The sequence below is a fragment of the Diospyros lotus genome, chromosome 14, assembly GCF_014633365.1.
Source record: "Diospyros lotus cultivar Yz01 chromosome 14, ASM1463336v1, whole genome shotgun sequence".
NCBI classification, from domain to species: Eukaryota; Viridiplantae; Streptophyta; class Magnoliopsida; order Ericales; family Ebenaceae; genus Diospyros; species Diospyros lotus.
This window is the reverse complement of record NC_068351.1, coordinates 26,935,278-26,957,628: the sequence shown is the minus strand read 5'-3', so window position 1 is coordinate 26,957,628 and position 22,351 is coordinate 26,935,278. Positions and strand designations below refer to the sequence as shown.

Here is a 22,351-nt window from a genome sequence, read left to right as displayed (position 1 = left end):
TCCTCATTGAGAAAAGGTTAGGATTCCCAGTCGTTCTGTTGGGATGAGTCTGTCACGTGTCCATACCAGATTTGGGCTAAATAGTGACTTTGGCTTGGTTCTCTGGAAAACTCGTGTCCTCGTTATCATTGACTGATTTGCAAGGGTATTGGGGTAATTATGAGCCCGAGGTCATTTCCCTCATCAGTAGCGTTCTTTGTTTGACTTTTCATTGAGCTTATCACAGACAACAACAATTGTTGCCAAAATACACAATGAATTTGTAACGTGTGAAAGATCTTAACATTCATGAGCAAGGATAATCAGGAGGCCAAAATATGATTATGTGGCCTTGAAAGATGATGGCTTGCTGATATTGGTGAGCAACTGCTTGTTGATAAACGAGATGCCTAAAATACCCTAGAGGCCTCAAGTAACTAAGAGGCTTACCAAAACGAACAAACGGTGAAAGGCGTTGGAAGTTATTCCCGTGCAAATCCTCTGATGTTTAAATTAGTTTTCGAGTGGTTGAGCATAAAAATAAGATTCGAGTATCTGAATGAGCATACCTGAAAGAGAAAGCGGGCCTCCTATTTATAAAGAAAGGAGATAGGGACACGTGGCAGCCATCCTGGGTTTCCCATGTGACATATTTCAAATATATTCTTGACATATTTTTTGGTTGAAAAAGATTGTGACCAAGTGGACCCTCATAACCAAGAGGCCTCTCAATCATAACCGAGTTGTGGCCTCTCCATCACCACTCAATTCCTCCTTGGTTGTTTTCCTTGTTTTCCAACTCTTGGATCGTATTTTAGGTATATTTGACCCATATCTATAAATCTAACCCATGCCTGGTTCTTTTGATATTTATTAGGCGTATCATACATACATACGCCCGCACACACATATATATATATGTATATATATGCATGCTGCCGTAGCCGTTGTACTCAATTCAATTGGATTTCTTCACTTCATCTTGATCTCCTCGATTTGAATTCTTCTCCCATTGCAATTCTCCTCCACCAATGCCAATTGCAGCTTCCAATTTATTATATTTTTAATTCTTTACTTGCATTATAATATTTATTTTAAAATTAACATTATAAATTAATTTATAATATCTTACTCTTTTTTTCTTTTTATGCCTAAATCTTCTAATTAATTTCCTTTGTTGGATTCTTATAAAAAAATATTTAAATTATATAAAATCCATAAAAACGCACACTTTAAATAAAAAAAATAACATAAAATTGAACTTAAAATTATATATATAATTAAGACCTATCAGTTACTAATCTCTTATCTTCAGGGTGTCAAAATACTGTTTATATTCATGTCATAGCATACTCATAATCATAATCATGCACGAAATGTTTTCTAACCCTTAAACCTTACCAAGTGTCAAAACACTTTTAAGTAATAACATTGAACTTTTGTGTTTTAATAGAATAATAATATTGCTAAATCTATATTTTTTGCAAGAATGGAAAGGTTACTATTATATTATATTATATATATTATATGGTACACTAATGAAATTCATTAGAGAATGCACCTGAAATGGGATAGTTAAAACAGTTGGGCATTAGAGGGCAAGGTGGACCAAATTGGACCCAGCCAGATCAGGGAAGGGAAGTTTTAAGGAGAGAACAAAATAAAGAGCAAGCCAATGCAAGTAAAGGCCCACGACTGATTTACTGTTGAATAGACCAAATCAGTCGGTCTAATTTTAATAACCATTCTATTAACATCTCCATCTCCTGACCTGATGAATAAAGACATCAGCTAAAGAATCATAACTTAATATTTGACATTTGCTACATTATAATTATTATTATTATTATTATTTGAATTAACACTTCAACCGTAAAATAAATCTTAAAACAAGCAGAAGATTAGGACCGACAATTCAAGTCACCAATAATAATAAGAGAGAACAAAAGTATTGCAATTTAAAATTTCATACTTTTCTTGCTGGAAAATAATTAAAAAAGGGATCCAACCACATGAGATGAGACCATTTATTTACAAATAAGAAATGTCTATATTTGGTAATCTTTGAATATAAGAAGAAGAAGAAGAAGAAGAAGAAGAAAAAGAAGAGATTCAAAAGTAACTAGATTCTCCGAGAAGTAGATCATACATGTCAGTAGGAGTGAGAAGAGTTGTTCCCCCAAGAACCAGTTCTATGTCAGGTCTCCCACTTTCAGATAATGCCTCCTCAGCTTCACGCACCTTCTCATTCAAAAGACACCAAACCAAACCAAAACAATATCTATCTTGTCATATATTTACCAAAATAAAACAAACATCGTCAAAAGCATTGGATGTAGTGGAAGGAAAAAGGCAAACCATCCCCGGATCCAGCAAACGCAGTTGACATTTCATTCATTTTCAAAAACATAACCACAACTCACAAGTATCAAATAAAGGGTCTCTATGTCAAATCATCTACCATTCAGCTATATTCGTTTCTGTAATTTTTCACATTCTTACAAAAATTTGAAGAAGTTACAAAAAGCCAAGCAATTTCTTTTTTAAGGACAAAATTTCTTTTATTATATATTAGATATTTAGATGTAACATCTGAAATTTTTTTAAAAAAATTTAATATTAAGAATTATTTGTGAATTAATTAAAATTATAATCCAATGGGGCTTGGTGATAATTTGGAAAAAGTATCAAGCCTAGAAATGAATCTAAAACTACTGTACAAAGAAATAAGACCTAAGTGTAGTTTATCAAATTGAATAAATAGGTCAATTTCACTACATTAGAAAACTAACTTTGAGTGCAAAATTTGACCAAATCAGATCAAGCCCGACACAAGGTACGTAGACAGGATTGAGACAAAACAGCAGGACCTAATCTCATAAAAAATCGCCAAGCAAATTAAAAGTTATTTGATCCCAAAGTTAGTCAAAAACACATAGAGGGTTGGTCAATAAAACAATTTGAACTTGAATAAACTTGGAATGAGCTCAAGTTAAGATAAACCAAAAGATGGGCATCGAAAAAGGCATGATCAAGAACAAGATGGTACTTCTCGAAGAAGGCATGATTGAGAACATGATGGTACTTTTGGATTGCATTATCGATGATCAAAATGAAAATAATCAAGCTTGATAGATTGAAAAACAAAAAAACAAAACTACCCCAAACATGACAAACAGTTTGGGTAAGTCACTTTAGACTCACATTCCGAATACAGCCTCAAACCAAACCGAACCATTTGATAGATCATACAGGTGACATAGAGGAGAGTAGCCTAACATTTATGGTACATGTTTCAGATCACCAATATAGAAGATAAAGTAGGCCAGAAATGTTCGTAGTAAATCAGGAAAAAAAAAAACATGGGAAAGCAATGATCCACCCTTCAAATCTTCCCGTTTCTCTACAAACCTTCCAAATTGATGCTCAAACCAAGGTCAAGTATCCGAGCACCACTTTTGACCTAGAGGATCGAGATTTGGAGGAAATATGGAAAGAAATCGAGCAAGCCATGCATGGCAATGTTGGAGAAATTTAGAAACTCATTGCCTATAAAAAAAAAACAAGTCCATTCTTTGATTTTGAGACACAACGCAAGAGGAAGAAAAAGGAAGAGATTGTGGAGGAGATCAGCATCAAAAAAACCGATTCAGGTCGCGACATGCAACAATGGATGGCAACGTTCCAACTTTTTCAATGGTGATTTCAAGCGAGGGACGATCCATGGTGGTTGACGGCAAGTAAGGGAGGTTCCAAGGGTGGAAAACACAGCAGCAGTTGACAGTTTCCTCAATTACAATGCATTCCTAAAATTTTTCTTTTTCCTGTTTTGCTAAAACCCTAAAAATTTACTTTTTAACTGTATATATCTATATAATTTATGACTCCAATATAATATATGAAAGAGCAATCAGACACATCTCACGTGCATGCTACCCTAATTTACCTTTGAGTATTACAATATGTGTGTTCCATTATTAAATAACTTTAGTAACTCATCAAAATAATTTTGCATAAATAAATTGGATGTATTGATCAAGTGCAACAATCTTCCAAATGCCACAACTAAGTGGTATTGGAACTACCGAAGTAAAATGATAATAGTGTTAACAATGAGGTGGACTTATTCAAAAATGAGAAGTTGATAAAAGAAAAATAATTGTTTGCTATCTCTATGATTAAACAGAATATAAATAATATCTTAAGGGGCAGAAGAAAATTGAAGACAAAAAAAAATGAAAGAGGAAGAGATTAAACAGAAGAATAAAATTACAGGAGTTTAGGGACATACCTCAACAGCATTGATGCCCCCTATTACGAAAACCAAAATAACATTTTGATCAGCAAGACTTGGTTTTGCCTGCGGGATCAAGAAGCCACTCCAACATTTATATTCTAACAAAAGAAAAGTGAAGGAAAATAAAAGAAGAAAAGAAAATAAAATGAAAGGAGGAAAGCAAACCAAAAGAGAAGGTGGAGAATCACCTGTCCCAGACCAAACCTTCCAAACCCACTTTTAAAAATTCGTCCAACAGTAGAGGAATGGTACTCCAAACCAGGTATATCATGCTTTCCTAATACCCTTGTCAATAGCTTATAAATCAGTCCTTTACTAGAGTAGGAATCCCCACTAAAATTATTCTCCATGCCCAATGCTCCTCCTCTCAATGGTAGATTCCTTTCCTTCAAACTACACAATTTGTGAAGAAATTTGAAAAGGTTATCTACCCTATCACGCAACTCCAACTTCAACTGCATATCGCCGTACACTTGCTCTTTCTTAATATTTTCATCAGCATCTTCATCGCCCCAACTGCCCCATGTATCATCTTCAAAATCACCAGTTGGTAATTGGCTTGGAGATTCTTCCTTTGCTACATCTAATTTCTTCTTGTTAAAATTGGCTTGAAGCTCTTCTGTTAGACCACGGAGAAACTTCAGTTGTGCCAATCTCGGGTTCTCAAGAACTGCATCCACAATAGCTTCCTTCGTGAAATGCTCTTCTTGCCAAGAAAAAGGACCACTAAAGCCAGAAGTTGGAAAGTTCTCACTAGCCAATATATATCCGTAAATAGTGAGAAGCAAAGCATCTTGAAAAGAAATCAGCCCATCTGAAGGCTCCGTTAACCCAGAATTCTTTCCTTGTGATCCCACTAAAGCACTCTTATTGATAAGATCACTAATTTGGGCAGCAAGGCTCTGGCTAGTGTCTCCAGCACTAACATTTAACATTTTCTCAGCACTGATAAATGCATCCCATTTGGCAGAATATAATTCATCAAGAGCATATAGTGTAGCTGCAGCTAGCTGAATAATTCCTTTATTTCTTATTAAAGAAGGCTGGCTTCTAGCCAGTGCTTTAATCAGAGATTGCAACTCAGATTTTGTCACAGAACCAGGACGAATTTTCACATTCACATTTACATTTTCCCGACGAAAAGTTTCTTGAAGCCACTTCCTTATCAGTATGGCACCATCTTTTGTTCTTCTGTCTAGCATAGCTTCCAGGAAGGGTGTTCCCCGAAAGCTTTCTGCTGACACAAAGGAGCCATTTAGCAGTTTACTCTCATAAGTAAAAGACTTTTCACCATGGAGTTTGGTACTATGACTAAGGAACTCTAGAGTTCGCAAAGATGTGTCACTTGAATTCCACCCATGCAAAAAAGCTTCGGTGTTTTCCAACAGACGGAAATTCTCCAAAGTGGAGTCTTCTTCCCCCAAAAACTTCACTAATGGTATCTGAACATCCAGAGGAGCACGTTGCAGGTCAGCAGGGCCATCTTTCAATTGAGTTTGTGAACCTTTTGTATGGAAAGATGATGTTGCCCGTTGCCTACGAGGCAAAACTGAAAACATGCGATCTATAAGTGAATCCCCATGAGAGCATGGGGTAAGAAGATCAAGCGTCCGGTCAATAAGTAACAGCCCTGCTGATCGTTTCCGACGGCCTACATCATAAAGGCTTGACATGTCTGTCAAAAGCTTCCCCACGGTTTTTGATAAATCGCCAAGAGAGTATATTTCCATTTTCAGATCCATCTACATTTTTTGGAGAGTTATTTTGAGATTGTAGATGTAGAATTACAATAAAGAGGCAGAAGAAACCAGAAATTTGGAGGAAAAAAGGAATAGTAACAAAAAATAGAAAGGAAAAGTAAAAGATACAAGCATACTTTATTTGACAATTAAAACATTATATAATTAGAAAGAATGTGAAAATAGGTGCATCAGATTTTTGTATACTCTGTTTCAACATTTTCCTATGGTTCAAAAGCTCAGACACATAGGCCATTAAGAGAACCTAGGTCATTCTGAAGGGAAAGGTAGAACCAAATATTTCTCACTTGCAAAAGGAGGGGGAATAAAAACTAGAAAGAGAAAATGATTAGATTTAAGCATGTAGAACACATGTTACCTTTGCAGCCAGATGATAAAGAAATTGTGCTGTAAGAGTAGCCCCAGGAGGAACATCCTCGCCATCAGGAGGTGAGCCGGTACTTAAGGGAGGCAACCCTGGACTAAGGGAGTCCTCATGTTTAGTTGATAAATATGCTTCACCAACTGATCCCTCTGAAGGTAAGACAAAGACCCTAGGTGAAAAAGGGCACAAGATCAAAGGGAAGTGATGCACAGAAACAACCAATTTTTTCCGTACATCTTCGGCGTGCCCAATTGATTCATCTTCATATAAATCTTTTGCAACTGAACCCGATTTGTGGGGGGAAATGTCTTCTTCACTAGTAGTGATCTGTGACCATCCTTCGTCTTCAGAGGTCAAATTTTCCTTGGACGTGCTTTCCCCCGACTGTCTAGATTTTACATCAGACCTTTTCAGGAGCTCCTCATAATCTTGGATAAGCAAGGATTTATATTCATGAAAAGCATCAGGTCCTAGAGGAGAATTGGGATAAGCTGAGTGAGCTATCTGCAAGTGGTAAACATATAATGAGACTTCCAAAGACTACAAGCAACAACAACAAATTTACAGAATAACATATTCTATAAATAAAATGAATTACAAAACAACTAATTTAACTTCATAAAATGTGCTTACTAGACTAAGGTAATCTAAGCTTTTAACCATGCTAATAAAATAATTAAAACAAAGGCAACTCTTCAGCATCTTCTTGCAAGTGTCCGGCACACTTTAATTCTCATACTCCTCTTGTATAAGATAAAGATATTCAATATGCTCTTATTTTTTAAAAGACCCGAATGCTAGGGAATATAGATTACTTCAGACGATGTCAACAATAAAATGATACATGAGTGTGACTAGAAACTAGTGTCCTGAAGGTATCATTTACTTTAGGCATCCAACAAGTCTTACAAGACAAGTCAGCGGAAGGAAAGGCTAAAGATGTCATATGTATCTATTCAACCATGAACGATGAAGGTGCACAGAGGTTAGTTTAATTGAGCAACAGACAAGGGTCAGTCCAAGAAACTGGAACTAAAACCAAACAATAAGGAAAACCAAACAAAACAGAATGTGTCAAGAGCAGAAACTTACCCAATCATTCTAAATTAAATAGAGGAGCCTAGTGCTAACACTACCTCTTCACAGTCTAGGGAGGTCAAGTACGTACAGCCCTATGCCCTGCCATGACCCTTCAATGGCAAATGAAGATGCAAGAGGACTAGAGAAGAGTTCCGTTGGCCAGCCCTAGGATGTGCTGCAAGCAGTGTTGGGAAAAGCGGGTAATATAGAGCAATTTGGCAAGAATGTTTTGTCAGATAAGCCAAACAATGCATGTCTTCACACCAATTAGCTGTAAGGCACTGTATGTGGTGCTTTGCTCAAGGAGTCTCAATTTATCGAGAATGAGATTATTGAAATCTATGTGCCAGCTAGCTGTATAGCAGCAAAATCATGAAGAGCTCAAATCTCATGGAGATTACATACATCCTAATAATAATGTTGAGCTGATCTGATGTGTCACCTTGGAGCACATGATATGTGTATCAACAAGGCAAAACAGAGACTCAAAATCAATTTTATGTTAATGTAAGAGAAGCCGCTTCTGATAACAGAGAGCCCAAGTTATATATATGGAAGCAATAGGCTCTAGTTTTAAGGCAAAAAATAATGATATTGCAGCTAAAACTGTCATAAGAAAAGCTATAGTTTTGGGATTATATATAGTTAAGCAAAGTAGGGATGTTGTAGGCTGTTCTCACACTGTGCATAACAATCATGAATGCAGGTCTTGTTGGTTGGCTATTTTATAGCTTGCAAGGGCAAGAAGATGAAAATGTAGATGACTAAGACTAGCGAATCCCTTAAAAAAGGCAATACCAAAGCCGATGGTAACTGTTACTGGCTTAAAAGTGCATAAAATGTGAGAAAAAATAAAACATCTAATATCAGAATTGCATCACTCAATTCAAAAGGCTTCGTGTAAGTTTCAGAAAATTTTCTGAACAATATCCCTCACTAGATAGGAATTACATGTCACTATATTAACATCAACCACTCCTAAAACTGAAAATCCTAAAAGTATAATAGGTCTTGTATACTAAATAGACAACATATGAAAATCCTAAAAGTATAATAACTTGTATTAAAACCCATGGTCATCCCTAAATATGTGAAGAGAATTATGAAATTATTCAAGCACCCATAGGATGTAAAGTTTGGCAAGCATAACAAACATCGGTTGCCACATACTAAACCCAAATCTAGACAAATGAAATGCTTATTAAATAAAAAAAATGCTTATTGACACTAAAACTCAATGATTGTGCAAGTCAAACTGGCAACCTCCAGGCAGCTTGCAAAACAGGGACTTTAAGGACGCATGACTAGAACTAATGAGTGAAATTAGGAAGCCACCTAAACCTCCTTGTGGAAATATGGACTCTTGGGTCCTTATATATTCTAGTTCCAAGCCAGACTAAAGGAGGGCAGCATTAGGTAGCTGAGAGCTAGCGAAAAACTCGCCAAATCAAACAAACAAGTTGTTGCTATAGTTGTACTCCCTTATTTCAACCAAAGAACTGTGCACATCCATTTTAATATTGTCCAACTTTGGTAACCTACCAAATTCTTCTTTTGTTATTCCTCCTAGCCAACTCCACATCCAAAGAAAATCCATGCATCTTCAGAATCTTGGATCAGTCATTCTCAGAAACCCTAGTATCATTGAAGCTTCTTTAATTAAGTTCATCAAACTTATCTAAAGCCTCTTAACATAAAAGAAAAAAGAAGGCAGCTTTTTATCTAGCAAACAAAATCCGAACTAATACAACCAGGAAGGCACCTAAGCTATGAGCTATTCCTTCTTACAAATTTCAAGAAGAGACACCTTAATCTTCTAAGAGCCCTTACATATACAAGACTAGGAGTTTGATCAAAGAGAAGTCTATAAGAAATGGTTGGATAGCACTTTGGAATGGTAATCCCAGAAAAAGAAAATCCAATCAGAACATACTATAGTTGAATCATTTTGGTAATTGAACCAACACTCTCAAACAAAACAATCCAAATGGTAATAGATTTTTTTTATAACCTACAAGCTTCTTCTATAACACCTCCCTTCCTCATTCAAGAAACTTAACACGCAAAAGTTCACCAACAAGACCAACAAGATGCAGCACTATCAACCTACATCATCTATCTTTACAAAAAAAAGAAGACATAAAGGAGCCACCACCCAGTATGCTATTTTTCCCCCCAAATAAGTAATAGAGATACATAATAAAAAGAGGACCAAGTGGTGCCATTTGAGAACACCATCCCAAAAATAAATCAAAAAGTACAACCATTCCTTATGAGAGTCTACAAAAACCAAATAGTATAGAATTTTTGTACGTGGAAAACAATAAGGATAAGCTAATCTTATTTTGAAGGGACACATTATCCAGGTTTCTTCAACTATTTGTCAAATCAACTAATTATATAAAATCATAGTTTGCAGACACTAACTAAAAGGAATGCATTTTTCACCTCACATGCACAAGTGCTATCATTGCAATACAACCAACAACTGAATTCTCCCCATCCAAACACTTGTCAGATCTGAGATCTGACGGGAAGTCTCTTCCGTAATTGAGGAAGAGATGAGAATTGGCAGGAGAGAAGAATTGAGAAAATTAGAGAGAGAGAGAGAGAGAGAGAAGTGAGTAGGAGAATAGGAGGGAAAAGATTAGTGGAATAATCCTGAAAATTAGAGAGAGAGAGAGAGAGAGAGAGAGAGAGGGAGAGAGAAGTGAGTAGGAGAATAGCAGGGAAAAGATTAGTGGTATAATCCTCACATGATGCCCATACTCTCGTACACTTCTTATTTATAGGAGAGTTAGTTACAATTTCTAGAGAATTCTCATAACTCCTCTTGGTTGTTAGTACCCAAGTGGCCATGTGCACTTGGGCTTTAATCCCCTACTTCTAATTACAATCATAGACTCTCCTTACAATCTTATAACACCCCCAATTACAGTAGTGCCCTTGGGCTGTGACAACACCAAGTTCAAAAAATATGGTCAAAATGTATAAATTCAGGAAGCAATAAACTAACTATAATAATGGGATTATATATAATTAAATAAACCTTTAATGCCAGAGAAACACCTCTGAAATGGACGTGAATATAGTACACTGGTTGGCATTTTGATGTGTGTTCAGGCAACGTAGAATATATCGATGTGCATCACTTAGCAACCGTGATGTAAAGACCACAACTTTTCTGGCAGAATGGAAGCTCACACTCCAATTAACCACCTACAAAAAAGAAGCAAATATATAAAGACATAACAACTTAACTCATGCTTAAGGCTCATTAATGAATGATATAAGAAATCAAGGAACCAAGTGAACACATGAAGATATGCACTGTGAATGTTAGGTAGTTACCATATCCACATTTGCTTCTATAATTTTGTTCCACTTATGTTCAACGTTTGGCATAGCAACCCTAGCTTGAATAATAATGTCCATAAATGAGAAAACTTTTTAGAAAATGAGAATTATGAAGCAAAAGGGAAAAAATACCCAAGAAAAATGAGAAGGGAGTTTCCCTTCATAATTTTGGCTAGGATTTGAATAGAAAAAAATTTCCTCTCATTCTGTCCTCCGCCAAGCGCCCCTTCCCCCTCAGCCCCCCAAAATAAATAAATAACTTCAATTTGACAAAGAAATAAAGTTTAGTTTTCCTTTATAGTTTTCGCATTTAGTTTACCACTTCCTTTCACTTCATAAGACATCGGGAATTTGTACCATCCCCTCTCTTTTCCTTTTCCATTTCATTTTCTTTGTCAGATAACTCTCTCCCTCTTCCTTTCCCTTATTCCTAGTCTTATGGTCTGTTTTTACTCCCAACAAGTAGATTATTACTTTTTTATCAACCAGATTGGAAGGCCGAGAAGGAGAGAGTTCTTGCTTTGCTGGAAAACAAAAGGTATGGCAGTCTTTTGTATATTGAGCAAAATACTAAAGATGATTGTTGTATTAATAATTCTAAGGGTCTCCAAGCCTGCATACATTTGAAGTGTTTCCTCTTTAGGGAATTCAGGAGACTGAATAGTAAATCAACATTGCTATTTTAGAATGGCTAATTCAGAACCCAAAAAAAATAAAAACATACTAGTAAAAGTAGTTCATAAATAATTAACATACTTTAAAATAAAACTTTTGACAATCAGCCTAAAAAATAGATTAATTACACAACTAAATTGTTCTCACCATATCAAGAGAAGACATGTTCTCCAAGCTGCATACTGCATGTGCTCCAAGCTCCAGTAACAGAGGGTAAGCCCCAAGAAACTGGAAACTCTCTGTACATCCACCATCTAAATAAACAGTAGCACCTTCAATGTGCCATGATATCTGAACAACCACCAAAAAAGAAAAAAATGAAAGAATCATAAGGAAGAGTCATCTCAAAAGGGATGAAATTTATTGCAAAAGGAGAGAGCAACACAGTTAAATCTTCAGCTGCGCCTAAAACAGTACCAACTGTTGCTTTTCCATGAAAGACAACTATTAGAGCCATATCATTTCTTACTTAGGTTTTTCTCCCTTCCTACATTGTTCCATTTCAGATTGGTATCAAAACAACATTGATTCTCAGCTTCCATCAATTTCAACATCACCAAATTACAACAGCTTGACCCTAATTTACTGGAGTTATACAGAAGCCAGCAGACTCATCTAATGTAGGTAATTTGGTGTTGATGACAGTGTACAACATCCAGTGACAGACAGAAGGTCATCCAACCTCTTTCTCTATGGTTGGGTGATTGAGCAGTGAGGGTCCACACAACTCCATGACGAGTTCTTCTCCAACAGGGGGGGATTGATAGGATATTAGACGGATTCTTCTTTTTTCCATGATATCTATCACCATGTCAACTAAGTGATGGAACACATCTATATCAATTATCTTCATTCACCACCATCTTATGAAACGTCTCCTTATGAAGATGGTGTTGAAACTTTATTTCATCATTACTCCGCGAGGAGATGTTATCCACTGCCGGTCCCAAGCCCAGATAAAGGAGGAGAGTTGCGTTAGGTAGCCGACAGCCAACGTAAAACCTAGTCGGATCTAAATATGAATTTTAAACAAACTATCCGTTGGGGCGTAACCCACATAAAAGTTTAGAATTTATGTAGCTGACCCCACATAGTAAGATAAAGGCTAGATATGTTGTTTTATCTATCACGGAACAAAAATTTTCAATTGTTTCCACTTAAATAACTGAAACATTTTGTTTCCTAAACAGACCAAAATGAATATGAAGATTCTTGAGTTTCCATCAAATCACACCAAAAAACTTAAAAGTTGCAATATCCAAAACAATAACTGAAATGTTTTTGCCATGTTTCTATTTACATGCTGATTGAAATGGGGTAACAAAAGAAATCTTGATCTTTGATGTCGACTAAAATCTGATGATCATTGCCACGAGTCTAATTATTTGAGATAATAGCAGAAAAATCAATCATAAACAAATGTTAGGGATGGCATCATTTGAACACCACAAGATAGCACCAAAAAGAACAACAAAAAAAGAAAATGTTTCTAATTTATTATCACAAAAGGCTTACTTGTCTGATGGAATCAAGGCAAGATATGATCACATCAACCATAGCCATGTTGCTAGCCCTGACCCGCTAGTCTTCTGTAGCACATAGCATGGGTCGTAAGTCTACAAAATAATCGAGCATATCAATATGAATTAGGGCAAATTGATGGTTTCTAAGCTCAAACATGATACAAAATGAATTTAATGCATCAGAATCAATGTTGAACAGTTAAACCCCCCTCTGCTTCTGCCTCAAGGATCAATATTGATATTGTGAGAGTGAATGGGAGAAAACGTGAGAGATTAGTCTCTTAATTCTATTATTTATAGCCTAATTACAATAAATGGGTCTTAAATTATGGCACTAATCATGGAGCTAATTACAGCCTAAATTATGGAGACTAATTACCCTAATTATAAACTAATTACCAGTTGACTATACACACATTCTATATATGTCTAAATACATGGAAGGAAATAAATATAATACTCCCCCTCAAGCTGGAGTATATATATCATATGTACCAAGCTTGTTACAAATGTAATTTATCTGAGGACCCCTGAGTGACTTTGTGAAGGCATCTACTAGTTGATCATTGGAATTAATGTAAGAAACTGAATAATTCCTTCATATCTTGAATTGTACACAATGAGTCCTCTTATAAAGGAGGGAAAGATACAACATAGGAAACATATATCACACAAAAAAGGAAATATATATATGTACATCTTTATGAAAGTTTCCTAAGTCTGATTTAGGCAAGTATCCTAAAACAGATTTGAAAATTTCTAAACACACACACTTTGACCAGCACAGCCATCCCTCTTTCACACAGATTCACGGGAACCAACACTCCCCCTCAAACTGGAAAATGTATATTTATCATTTCCAACTTGCATATTAAATCTTCAAACCTCTTGAAAATAAGGTATATGAATTAAATCTGCATCCAACTTCTCTTTTATGAAGTGTCGGTCTATTTTAATATGTTTTGTCATGTCATGATGGACAGAATTGTGGGCAATGCTAATAGTTGATTGGTTGTCACAATACAGCCCAATTGAACCTTCAACCTTGATCCTCAAATCTTCTAGGATAATCCTTAGCCACAATAACTCGCTTAGGCCAAGAGCCATTACTCTAAACTCTACCTCTGCACTTGATCTTGCCACAACACTTTGTTTCTTACTTCTCCAAGACACAAGATTTCCACCTAGGAATACACAATACCCACTTGTTGATCTTCTATCAGCAAGGGATCCAGCATAGTCAACATCTGTAAATCCCTTAATGTCCAAATCAACCCTTGTTTTGAAAAAGATTCCCTACCTAGTGTAACTTTTAAATGGCTTAGGATCTTCCTTATTGCCTACATATGCTCCTCAGTTGGGTTGTGCATAAACTGGCTCACTAGGCCACTGTTGTTAGAATCGTGCAATTTGCATCAACTCGATTCAATGAGAAATCAAGTCAAATCTATAGAGTGAATCGATATTCCCTTAGAATCGATCATGAATCAAAAGAATCCGCAAAGAATCAAACCAATCGGAAGAATCGAGTGAATCGGATAAATCGCAAGACTACTTATAGTGACCTAACTATCCAAGCTAAATTCAATATACAAACCTTCCGACTATATGGCTTCCTTGATTGCATAACAAAGATGAGTTGTGAAACATTATAACTTGAAACGTCGAGAGCTAAAACCAAACAGAGAAGGATAAAACGTTGTTGCTGCATATGAGCATGATGCCATTAGCTAAAACATCAGAAGAAGCAAAGGCAAGAGCCACGACTGCGAGACTTCAAGCTCTGTAACTTCTGTTCAAGCCTTCAAGGTGTGTTCACTACGTTACTTTCTTCATCTTCTTCTTCTTCTTCTTTGCTTTATCCGAGATCATACGACTATACGAGTCTTAAAGTAGAAGATTGCTTTGCTTAAAACCAACTGAGACTCAGGTGTGAACGTTGCTTACTACTAGTAGTTTTTGTTGACTTTGGGTTGTAACTGCCACTAGTTAAAAGGAAGCTTGCTACCAAGCTGGCAGCTACTTTTGTTGACTGTGGGGTTGTCACCCGTGAACCTGAAGCAAGTTTACCACCTGCCAGCTACTTTTGTTGACTAATCTCTGGCAACCTATTGTATTTCTAAATTCTTTTTTTTTTTTTTCCTTTGCTCTGCAGTGCTATGTCTCTTATTTCATTTTGTCTCTTTTTGTTATGTTTTGTTTGGATTTCCTAATCTAATTTCTCTTCAATTTTTTTCTGTTTTTTTTAATTTTTAACTAATTTATATTATTTTCAATATTGTTTCTTTTTATATGGTGTGAAACTTTTAGTTTTCAACTAGTTTATATCATTTTCAGTTTTATTTTCTTTTATGGTGTTTTACTATTTTTTATTTCAAAAGTTTGACTTTATGTTGTTTTTCAATGTTAGAAGAAGAATATTACTTTCTTTCTCATGACGTTAAGATCAAAAAAGGGATCTACAACAACAAAGAGTAATGATCCTATATGGGAATATTGCTCTCAGATTAATGGGAATAGAATGAACTTAAAGTGCAATTATTGTGGACTTGAAAGATGGGGAGGGATAAATCAAATGAAACAACATTTTGCGGGTAATCATGATAATGTGGCTTCTTGTACACAATGTCCGGATAATGTGAGGGAACTTTGTATTCAGATCTTAGGAGAATTAGAAAGACAAAAGGTGAATGAAAAAGAATGTTTCCAAAAAGAAGAGAAAGAAGTTCAAATGATAGGAGGAAAAAGAAAAACTAGTATGGATGCCTTTGTCACTAAAGGTAAAGAGAAAGAAAAACAGAAAACTTTAAATGCAATGGTTAAGAAAAGGGAGCCCGTTGTTCATAGCATTTGTAGATTTTTGAATGGACATGCATTGCCTTTTGTTTTGGTCAAAAATCCCCATTTTGCTTCAATGATGGAAGCCGTTGGTGAATATGGAAAGGGATTAAAATTTCCTAGTTATCATGAGGCTAGAGTTGCATTTTTGAAGAAGGAAGTTGACAATGTAAACTCAATGCTAGAGAAGTATAAAAAGGAGTGGAAAAGGACCGGTTGTTCTTTGATGTCGGATGGGTGGACAAATAGGAAAAGTAGGTCTCTTACAAACTTTTTGGTGAACAATCCAAGTGGAACAGTTTTTCTTAAATCTGTTGACACTTCAAATGTTATAAAAGATGCACAAAAGTTATTTGAATTGCTTGATTCATTGGTGGAGGAAATTGGGGAGGAAAATGTTGTTCAAGTGGTGACTGATAGTGCTTCGGCCTACGTAGCTACGAGTGACTTGTTGATGGAGAAAAGGAAAAAAATATTTTGGTCTCCTTGTGCAGCACATTGCATTGATTTGATATTGCATGATATAGGTGGGTTGCCTATTTTCACAGATACAATAAAGAAGGCTAAAGAAGTTTGTGTATATATTTATAGACATGCTTAGGTCCTTAGCATGTTTAGGAAGTTCTCTAAGAAGAGAGAGTTGAAGAGGCCGGGAGTTACAAGGTTTGCCACATCATTTCTTACATTGAGGAGCTTTAAGAAAAACAAGATTCCTCTAGATTAAATGCTCTTGTCTTTGTGAAGTATAACATTCAACTTGAAATGAGGTAAGCCAAGAGGGAGAAAAGAGGTGAAAATTATGATCCTATTTGTTTGAGTGATATGGAGTCCAATGATAAATGAATCACCGAACAAGAAAACCCTTGTTTACCTGAGGATAATTTGTAGATGGATGCTAATGAATGTTTTGAAGATGATGGAGGTATTCAGCCAAGTAATAATAGAAAAGGTATATATCTATATTTTATACTTTATAGTTTCCAACTTTCTAAAACTAAGTTAATGTGTGTAAGTTTGAGTTGAATTCTAATGTGTTATATTGTATAATATGGGGCCAAGGAACTTGAAGCTAGATAGAAAAGGAAAAGGAAAAGTTGTTGAAGACAAAGTGGAAGAAGAATTGGATTTAGAAATGATTGATGGTGAGGAAGATGTAGAGGATGGAGAGCAAGTGGATTTGGCTACATTTGAAGACAAAGAAGATGATGAAAATGATGAAGATGATGATGCTCTTCAACTTGAAGATGAAGATGATTGATAACTAGTGAAGATTATGAACAATGGAGTTTATTAGTAGCCTAATAGTTTTTTTTTCTAGCTTGTTATTTTGAAAGTGGTTTGATTTGGTGCAATTTGAATTTAAAGGTAACATGAATATATTTTTGGTATAATTTTAATATATTTTATTTATTTTCTATGGATATATCATATATATTATTTATATTTGAAATTAAAAATGTGTACCAAATCTTACAATTCGATTCGATTCTCGATTCACAATTCTTAAAATAAGGATTTCGATTCTCGATTCAGCAACTATGCACTAGGCTGACAGCAAAAGCAATGTCCAGCCTAGTGCATGAGAGATATATCAACCGACCAACTAACTGCTGGTATCTCCCCTTATCAACCATAGTTTGCTAGACCCTTTGCCACCTGTTATCCCTGTTTCAGTCAATAAATCTAATACATATCTCCGTTGAGAGAGAAATATTCCATCCTTAGAGTAGGCAACTTCAATTCCCAAAAAATACTTGAGAATACCAAGGTCTTTAATCTCAAATTCCCTGGCTAAATTTTCCTTGACACTCTTATGCTCTTCTTCATCATTTTCGGTGACAATTATGTCATCCACATACACCACTAGTGCAGTGACCTTCTCTTCCCTTGAGTGCTTTATGAAGAGGGTGTGATCACCCCCTATTTTGGCTGTATCCCATGGCTTTCATGGCCTTAGAAAATCTGCCAAACCAGGCTCTTGAGGACTACTTGAGTTCATAGAGAGCCTTCTTGAGCCTGCAAACTTTCCCTGCATCCCCTTCTTGAAATCCGGGAGGCAACTCCATAAAGAGTTCCTCTCTCAATCTGCAATTCTCTTCATCTTCTTCCTCTCTCTTAATCATCCATTTTTGTTCCTACAACTTTACCAAACCAACACATGGTTGCAAAGTAATAAGTGAAGTCATTTTTCTTTTCTTAGTTTTCACATAATTCTCTAAAGGTTCATGCAACTTTGACATCACCAATATCTCTCTCTTTCTCTCGCATTTAGGTTCCAACTTTATCGATAATGGCGTTTGAATAAAAAGAGATGAGGGAGAAAGAGAGTTTGAATAAAGAGAAGAGAACCTATGAGAACTATAACAACAATGGCATTTTCTACCAAAACTTGTTGATAGAATTATTTTTGGTTTTGGAAATATTGAAGGGTATTTTTGGAATAGCCAAAGTTTGCCAGTACTTTGTTCTTGGTAATATCAAATGGTGGGTTTGCTTATATAAAATATTGAATGAATAAGGTTTCAAATGAGGATTTTCTTGATGGTGATTGGAAGTTGCAAGTTGTTTAGCTTTGTAAAAATTTAAATAAAGATAAGATTTAGCGAAGTGGTGAAATAGATTTGTTTTTAGGTGGAATTCATTGGTTTGAAACCTGTTGATACAATTATTTGTAGGTTTTTAAAATTATTGAAGGATATTTTTGGGTTTCCCAATTTGAAAGGGCTTCAAAAATACTAACACCAAAGGTGGTGTTTGCTTATATAATAGAATAGATAGATAATAAGTCTGGGATGTGTATATATAAGTACATGAATACACATATGAACGAGTCAAGTATATGGATACATTCCGAGCACGAGTGTTGTGTGCATATCCATATACATGGGTTCATTTTAACATGTGCAGCCTATGAGTGAGCACGCCACTCTTAGTGTGCACTCACATGTATCCATATACGGTGAGACATGATGATATAGTCAATGGCATAGCTTGATGAATTCCATGACACCAAATCCAACTTTGATTCGAGGCAAGGTATGTGAACAACCACTCTGGTGTTGGACACTAGAGATGGTTGGGTACTGACTAGGACACTATTAGGATGTATTATATTCGTTATTTCGGTACTCATTGTGACATCTGTTTTCTTCTATTGTAGTCTAGACTTTACAGTCTACTTTCAGGCTCCACCTCCACCTCCAACTTGACATTCCATGTATCCCAAGTGAGTAGAAAGGAAATCATATGTTAACTTTATGTTTCGCACTATATGCTATTTCATTTTACATGATTCACCACTTGATTATCTGCATGATATGTCAACTAAAATGCTCAATTGTTTTTAACTTTATAAAAACATTTTCATCCTACTTGAAGAGATACTATTGCATTTCTGTTTGATTGCATATGATACCTATCTGTCTACTGTTAAGTCATAGCAGAATGACACTTGTGGTATCACTCTGACATAGTGGGATAGGTTAATTGGAACATTAGCACCCATAGCAAGTTAGTATGATATGATATTGTGGACCTTGACATGCCATTACCTTTGTACATGTTGGTAGGCTTTGCTCGACTATCTCTGATTCTCTGGGGACTATATGTTACTATATTATGATCAGTATATCTTTGTTTAGTTCTGTTAACTTTATCCCACACATTGCTGCATATCATGTCTTTAATTGCATAACCTTATTGTAATTGCATAAATTAGACTTAGAGTAGAGATGCAAACGAGTGGACCTATAGGATTGTACCATCATTTGTACTCTCCTATCTAAGTTACCATTTTCACATTTATACTATAGTTGTGGTACTTATGTTCATTTAAGTAGTATTATAATGGTACACATTCTTGTAGCATGATTGTCTGAAGTCTCTTCTAATAGGCATAGAATACCTTATATTCACCGATATAATTGCCCAAAAAACCGAACCGATTAACATAATAACCGATATACCGAACCGAAAATAAGCTACCTATCCAAATTCAAATACAATAAACCGAACACACAGCATCAATCAATCTAAACACGCAGCAACAGCATCCATCCACAACATCAATCTAAACATCAACGTTCATTTATTTACAGAAGCCTTTGCATCCAAATCTAAAATTGAAGGAAAATTGGATAAATCTCATTCATGATTAATAAAATGGCATCAGTTGATTTCTACGATCATTCACTCAAAAGTTACACAAAACCTACCTTGCGATAAATATCATTCACCTGTATATGCACCGTACAACTATATATATACACACATATATATGTACCTGTTAACCTTCAAGTCTGAATCGATCAAGGAATTGAACCGGACGGAAGCTTCGATACTGTCTCTCTTCTCTCCCTCTGTGCTCTGAATATGATTGCTCCAGAGAGAAGGGATGAAGGGGCGACGGTGTCGGGTCTATGGATCTCACCTGTCGGTGTCGGTGGGGTGGGTGACTATTCAGAAGCCGACGGCGACAGCGATTGGTTCCGACGGCGAGGGCGAGGGTTAGGGACTTAGGGTTTCAATTCGCTCTCTCGGGTGGGATTCGGGATTCGGGTGCAAGGGGGCTGGGCTGGGTGGGGGGGCGACAGCGAGGTTCCGAGTCTTCCGACGGACGGCGACTCGGCGAGGATCAGGGTTATTCGCTCATGGGTGGGGACTGGGGATTCGGGTGTAGGAGGGCTGGGCTGGGTGTTGGGTTTCGCCCGGGGGGGTTGTTATGCGGGGGCCGAACAGTTTGATTCGGTCGGTTCAGTCTTTGGGGTCGGTTCAGTCAATTCAGTCCTTTGTGTGTGTGTGTGTGTGTGTGTGTGTGGGGGGGGGGGGGGGGGGGGGGGGGGGGGTTGTTCGATTTTGATGGCTATTTATAATTCGAATCGAATCGATTATCTAATTTTTTAGAAAATTAATAATCGAATCAAATTATTTATCAAGAATAATCGAATTGAATTGATCGATTAGATCAAGTTATCCGAACTTTTACACACCGCTACGTAGAATGAAAAGCATCAAATTGTTTATCAAATCCTCGCTCATCATATATGCATAGGATTTTGCAATTATTTTTTTAAGTATTGGTTCAAAGAGAGAGGTGATTGAATATAATTTTGTCACGAACACCTCCCTCCCTCTTGTGTGTCTATATATATATATATATATAGTTGGTGACGCATGTGAAGCTGAATATATTAGATCTTAAGTTTAAAATATAAGAATATTTTAGTTTTTTTATCAACTTATTTAAGTAAAATAGTGTAAAAAATCACTTAAAACAGATGGTTTATTTGAGTCTACTAAAGATTGGAAATGATTAAAATGGTTCATATCACCATCTTATCTCTTTTTTAAATTAATCTATCTATCTAAGCTAAAAGTACAAGTAAAATGTAATAATTTCAGTGAGTGTGAGCAGGGCACTCAAGGGGTTGAGGTTTAGGTCACTATTAATTTAGGAATTTTTTAAAAATTAATAAAAAAATTCTTTTATTTTTAATTTTTTTTAATTATTTCTCTCTTTTTAATTGTCAGTTAAAAGTAAAAAAAAAAAAAAACAATAACCTCCTTTTTTTTTTTTTTTTTAGTAACAAGTGGGGCTGACTTTTGAAAATTCTTTGAACGTCCTTTTTTGGGAGCCTTAAACATAGATTTTAGTGGCCTTCCCTTAAGCTAGCAATGAGTAAGAGTAACAAATCAATAATTTTAATAATTCATAATTGTCTATTTTATTATTTATATTATGAAAAAATATGTTGTAAAATTAATTTCCCTCTTATCTTATGTATTATATATTTTTGTTTAAAAATTCAATTAAATAAGTTAAGCCCATGACTCAACTCACAATTAAACAAGAAAAACCTCACTATTGCCCCCACGAGCGTAGTACAGTGGTTCCTGGATAGTAGAATTATACTCAAAGATGCAAGTTCGACTCATAGCAGTCGCAATGTGGGAGTTTTACCCTCTTGTGGGAGTGACTCCTTGTGAGTACTATGCACTGTGCCTCCTGTTTTGAGGACTGCTGTGTATCATGATTTACCCATTCACATGCATGAGACAATGTGTGGGGATCCTTAAGGTGAGAGACTTCACCTTTTGCCCTCAAGAAAAGCCTCACCATTGCAATAACAAGTTATATAATTGTAATAATCACTTATATATATATATAAGTGTATCATTCTTTACACCACAATCGTGTAATAAATAATAATAATATTATTATTAGTGAGTGAAATTAAAACTTGAAGCAAAGAGAAAGTTAACATGATGGTGTGTGTGTGTGTTTGATTAAAGGGATTTTAAATATTATATATGTTTTAAATTTTTTTATTTAAAATATTTCTCTTTAAAAAATATAAATGACGTAGGTAAAAAATATTATGTATGTAGGTATATATAGCATTCTGCATGTATGTATGTATACAGCAGCATTGCTGCCATATATATGCTATAGCTGCTGCATTAAAGCAATCTTCATTGG

General features: G+C 35.7%; 1 protein-coding gene across 3 annotated transcripts; it reads right to left on the bottom strand.

The window, feature by feature from the left end:
- Positions 1-1,912: 1,912 nt before the first annotated feature.
- On the bottom strand, positions 1,913-20,606 carry LOC127790243 (sec1 family domain-containing protein MIP3-like). 3 transcript variants are annotated; one of them, XM_052319586.1, is made up of 8 exons: positions 20,156-20,606; positions 13,028-13,128; positions 11,660-11,803; positions 10,550-10,699; positions 6,395-6,904; positions 4,465-6,018; positions 4,271-4,339; positions 1,913-2,220 (listed from the first exon to the last, which is right to left on the bottom strand). In XM_052319586.1, exons 2-8 carry the CDS (start codon positions 13,073-13,075, stop codon positions 2,092-2,094), a joined length of 2,604 nt encoding a protein of 867 aa, XP_052175546.1. In that variant the 5' UTR covers positions 13,076-13,128; positions 20,156-20,606; the 3' UTR covers positions 1,913-2,091. The 3 variants fall into 3 exon arrangements, with proteins under 3 accessions (XP_052175546.1, XP_052175547.1, XP_052175548.1); XM_052319587.1 differs by having other exon boundaries at positions 13,028-13,101; XM_052319588.1 differs by lacking the exon at positions 13,028-13,128.
- Positions 20,607-22,351: the final 1,745 nt, after the last annotated feature.

What these genes read in the sequence shown, in the direction of transcription:
- LOC127790243 (XM_052319586.1), bottom strand. Translation starts at nt 13,075, where the DNA reads ATGGCTATGGTTGATGTGATCATATCTTGCCTTGATTCCATCAGACAA. An exon ending in TATTCACGTCCATTTCAGAG is followed by an intron (nt 6,905 to 10,549) that starts GTGTTTCTCTGG and finishes TACCACTTGCAG; the next exon opens with ATAGCTCACTCAGCTTATCC. An exon ending in GGGGCATCAATGCTGTTGAG is followed by an intron (nt 2,221 to 4,270) that starts GTATGTCCCTAA and finishes TTGAATGAGAAG; the next exon opens with GTGCGTGAAGCTGAGGAGGC.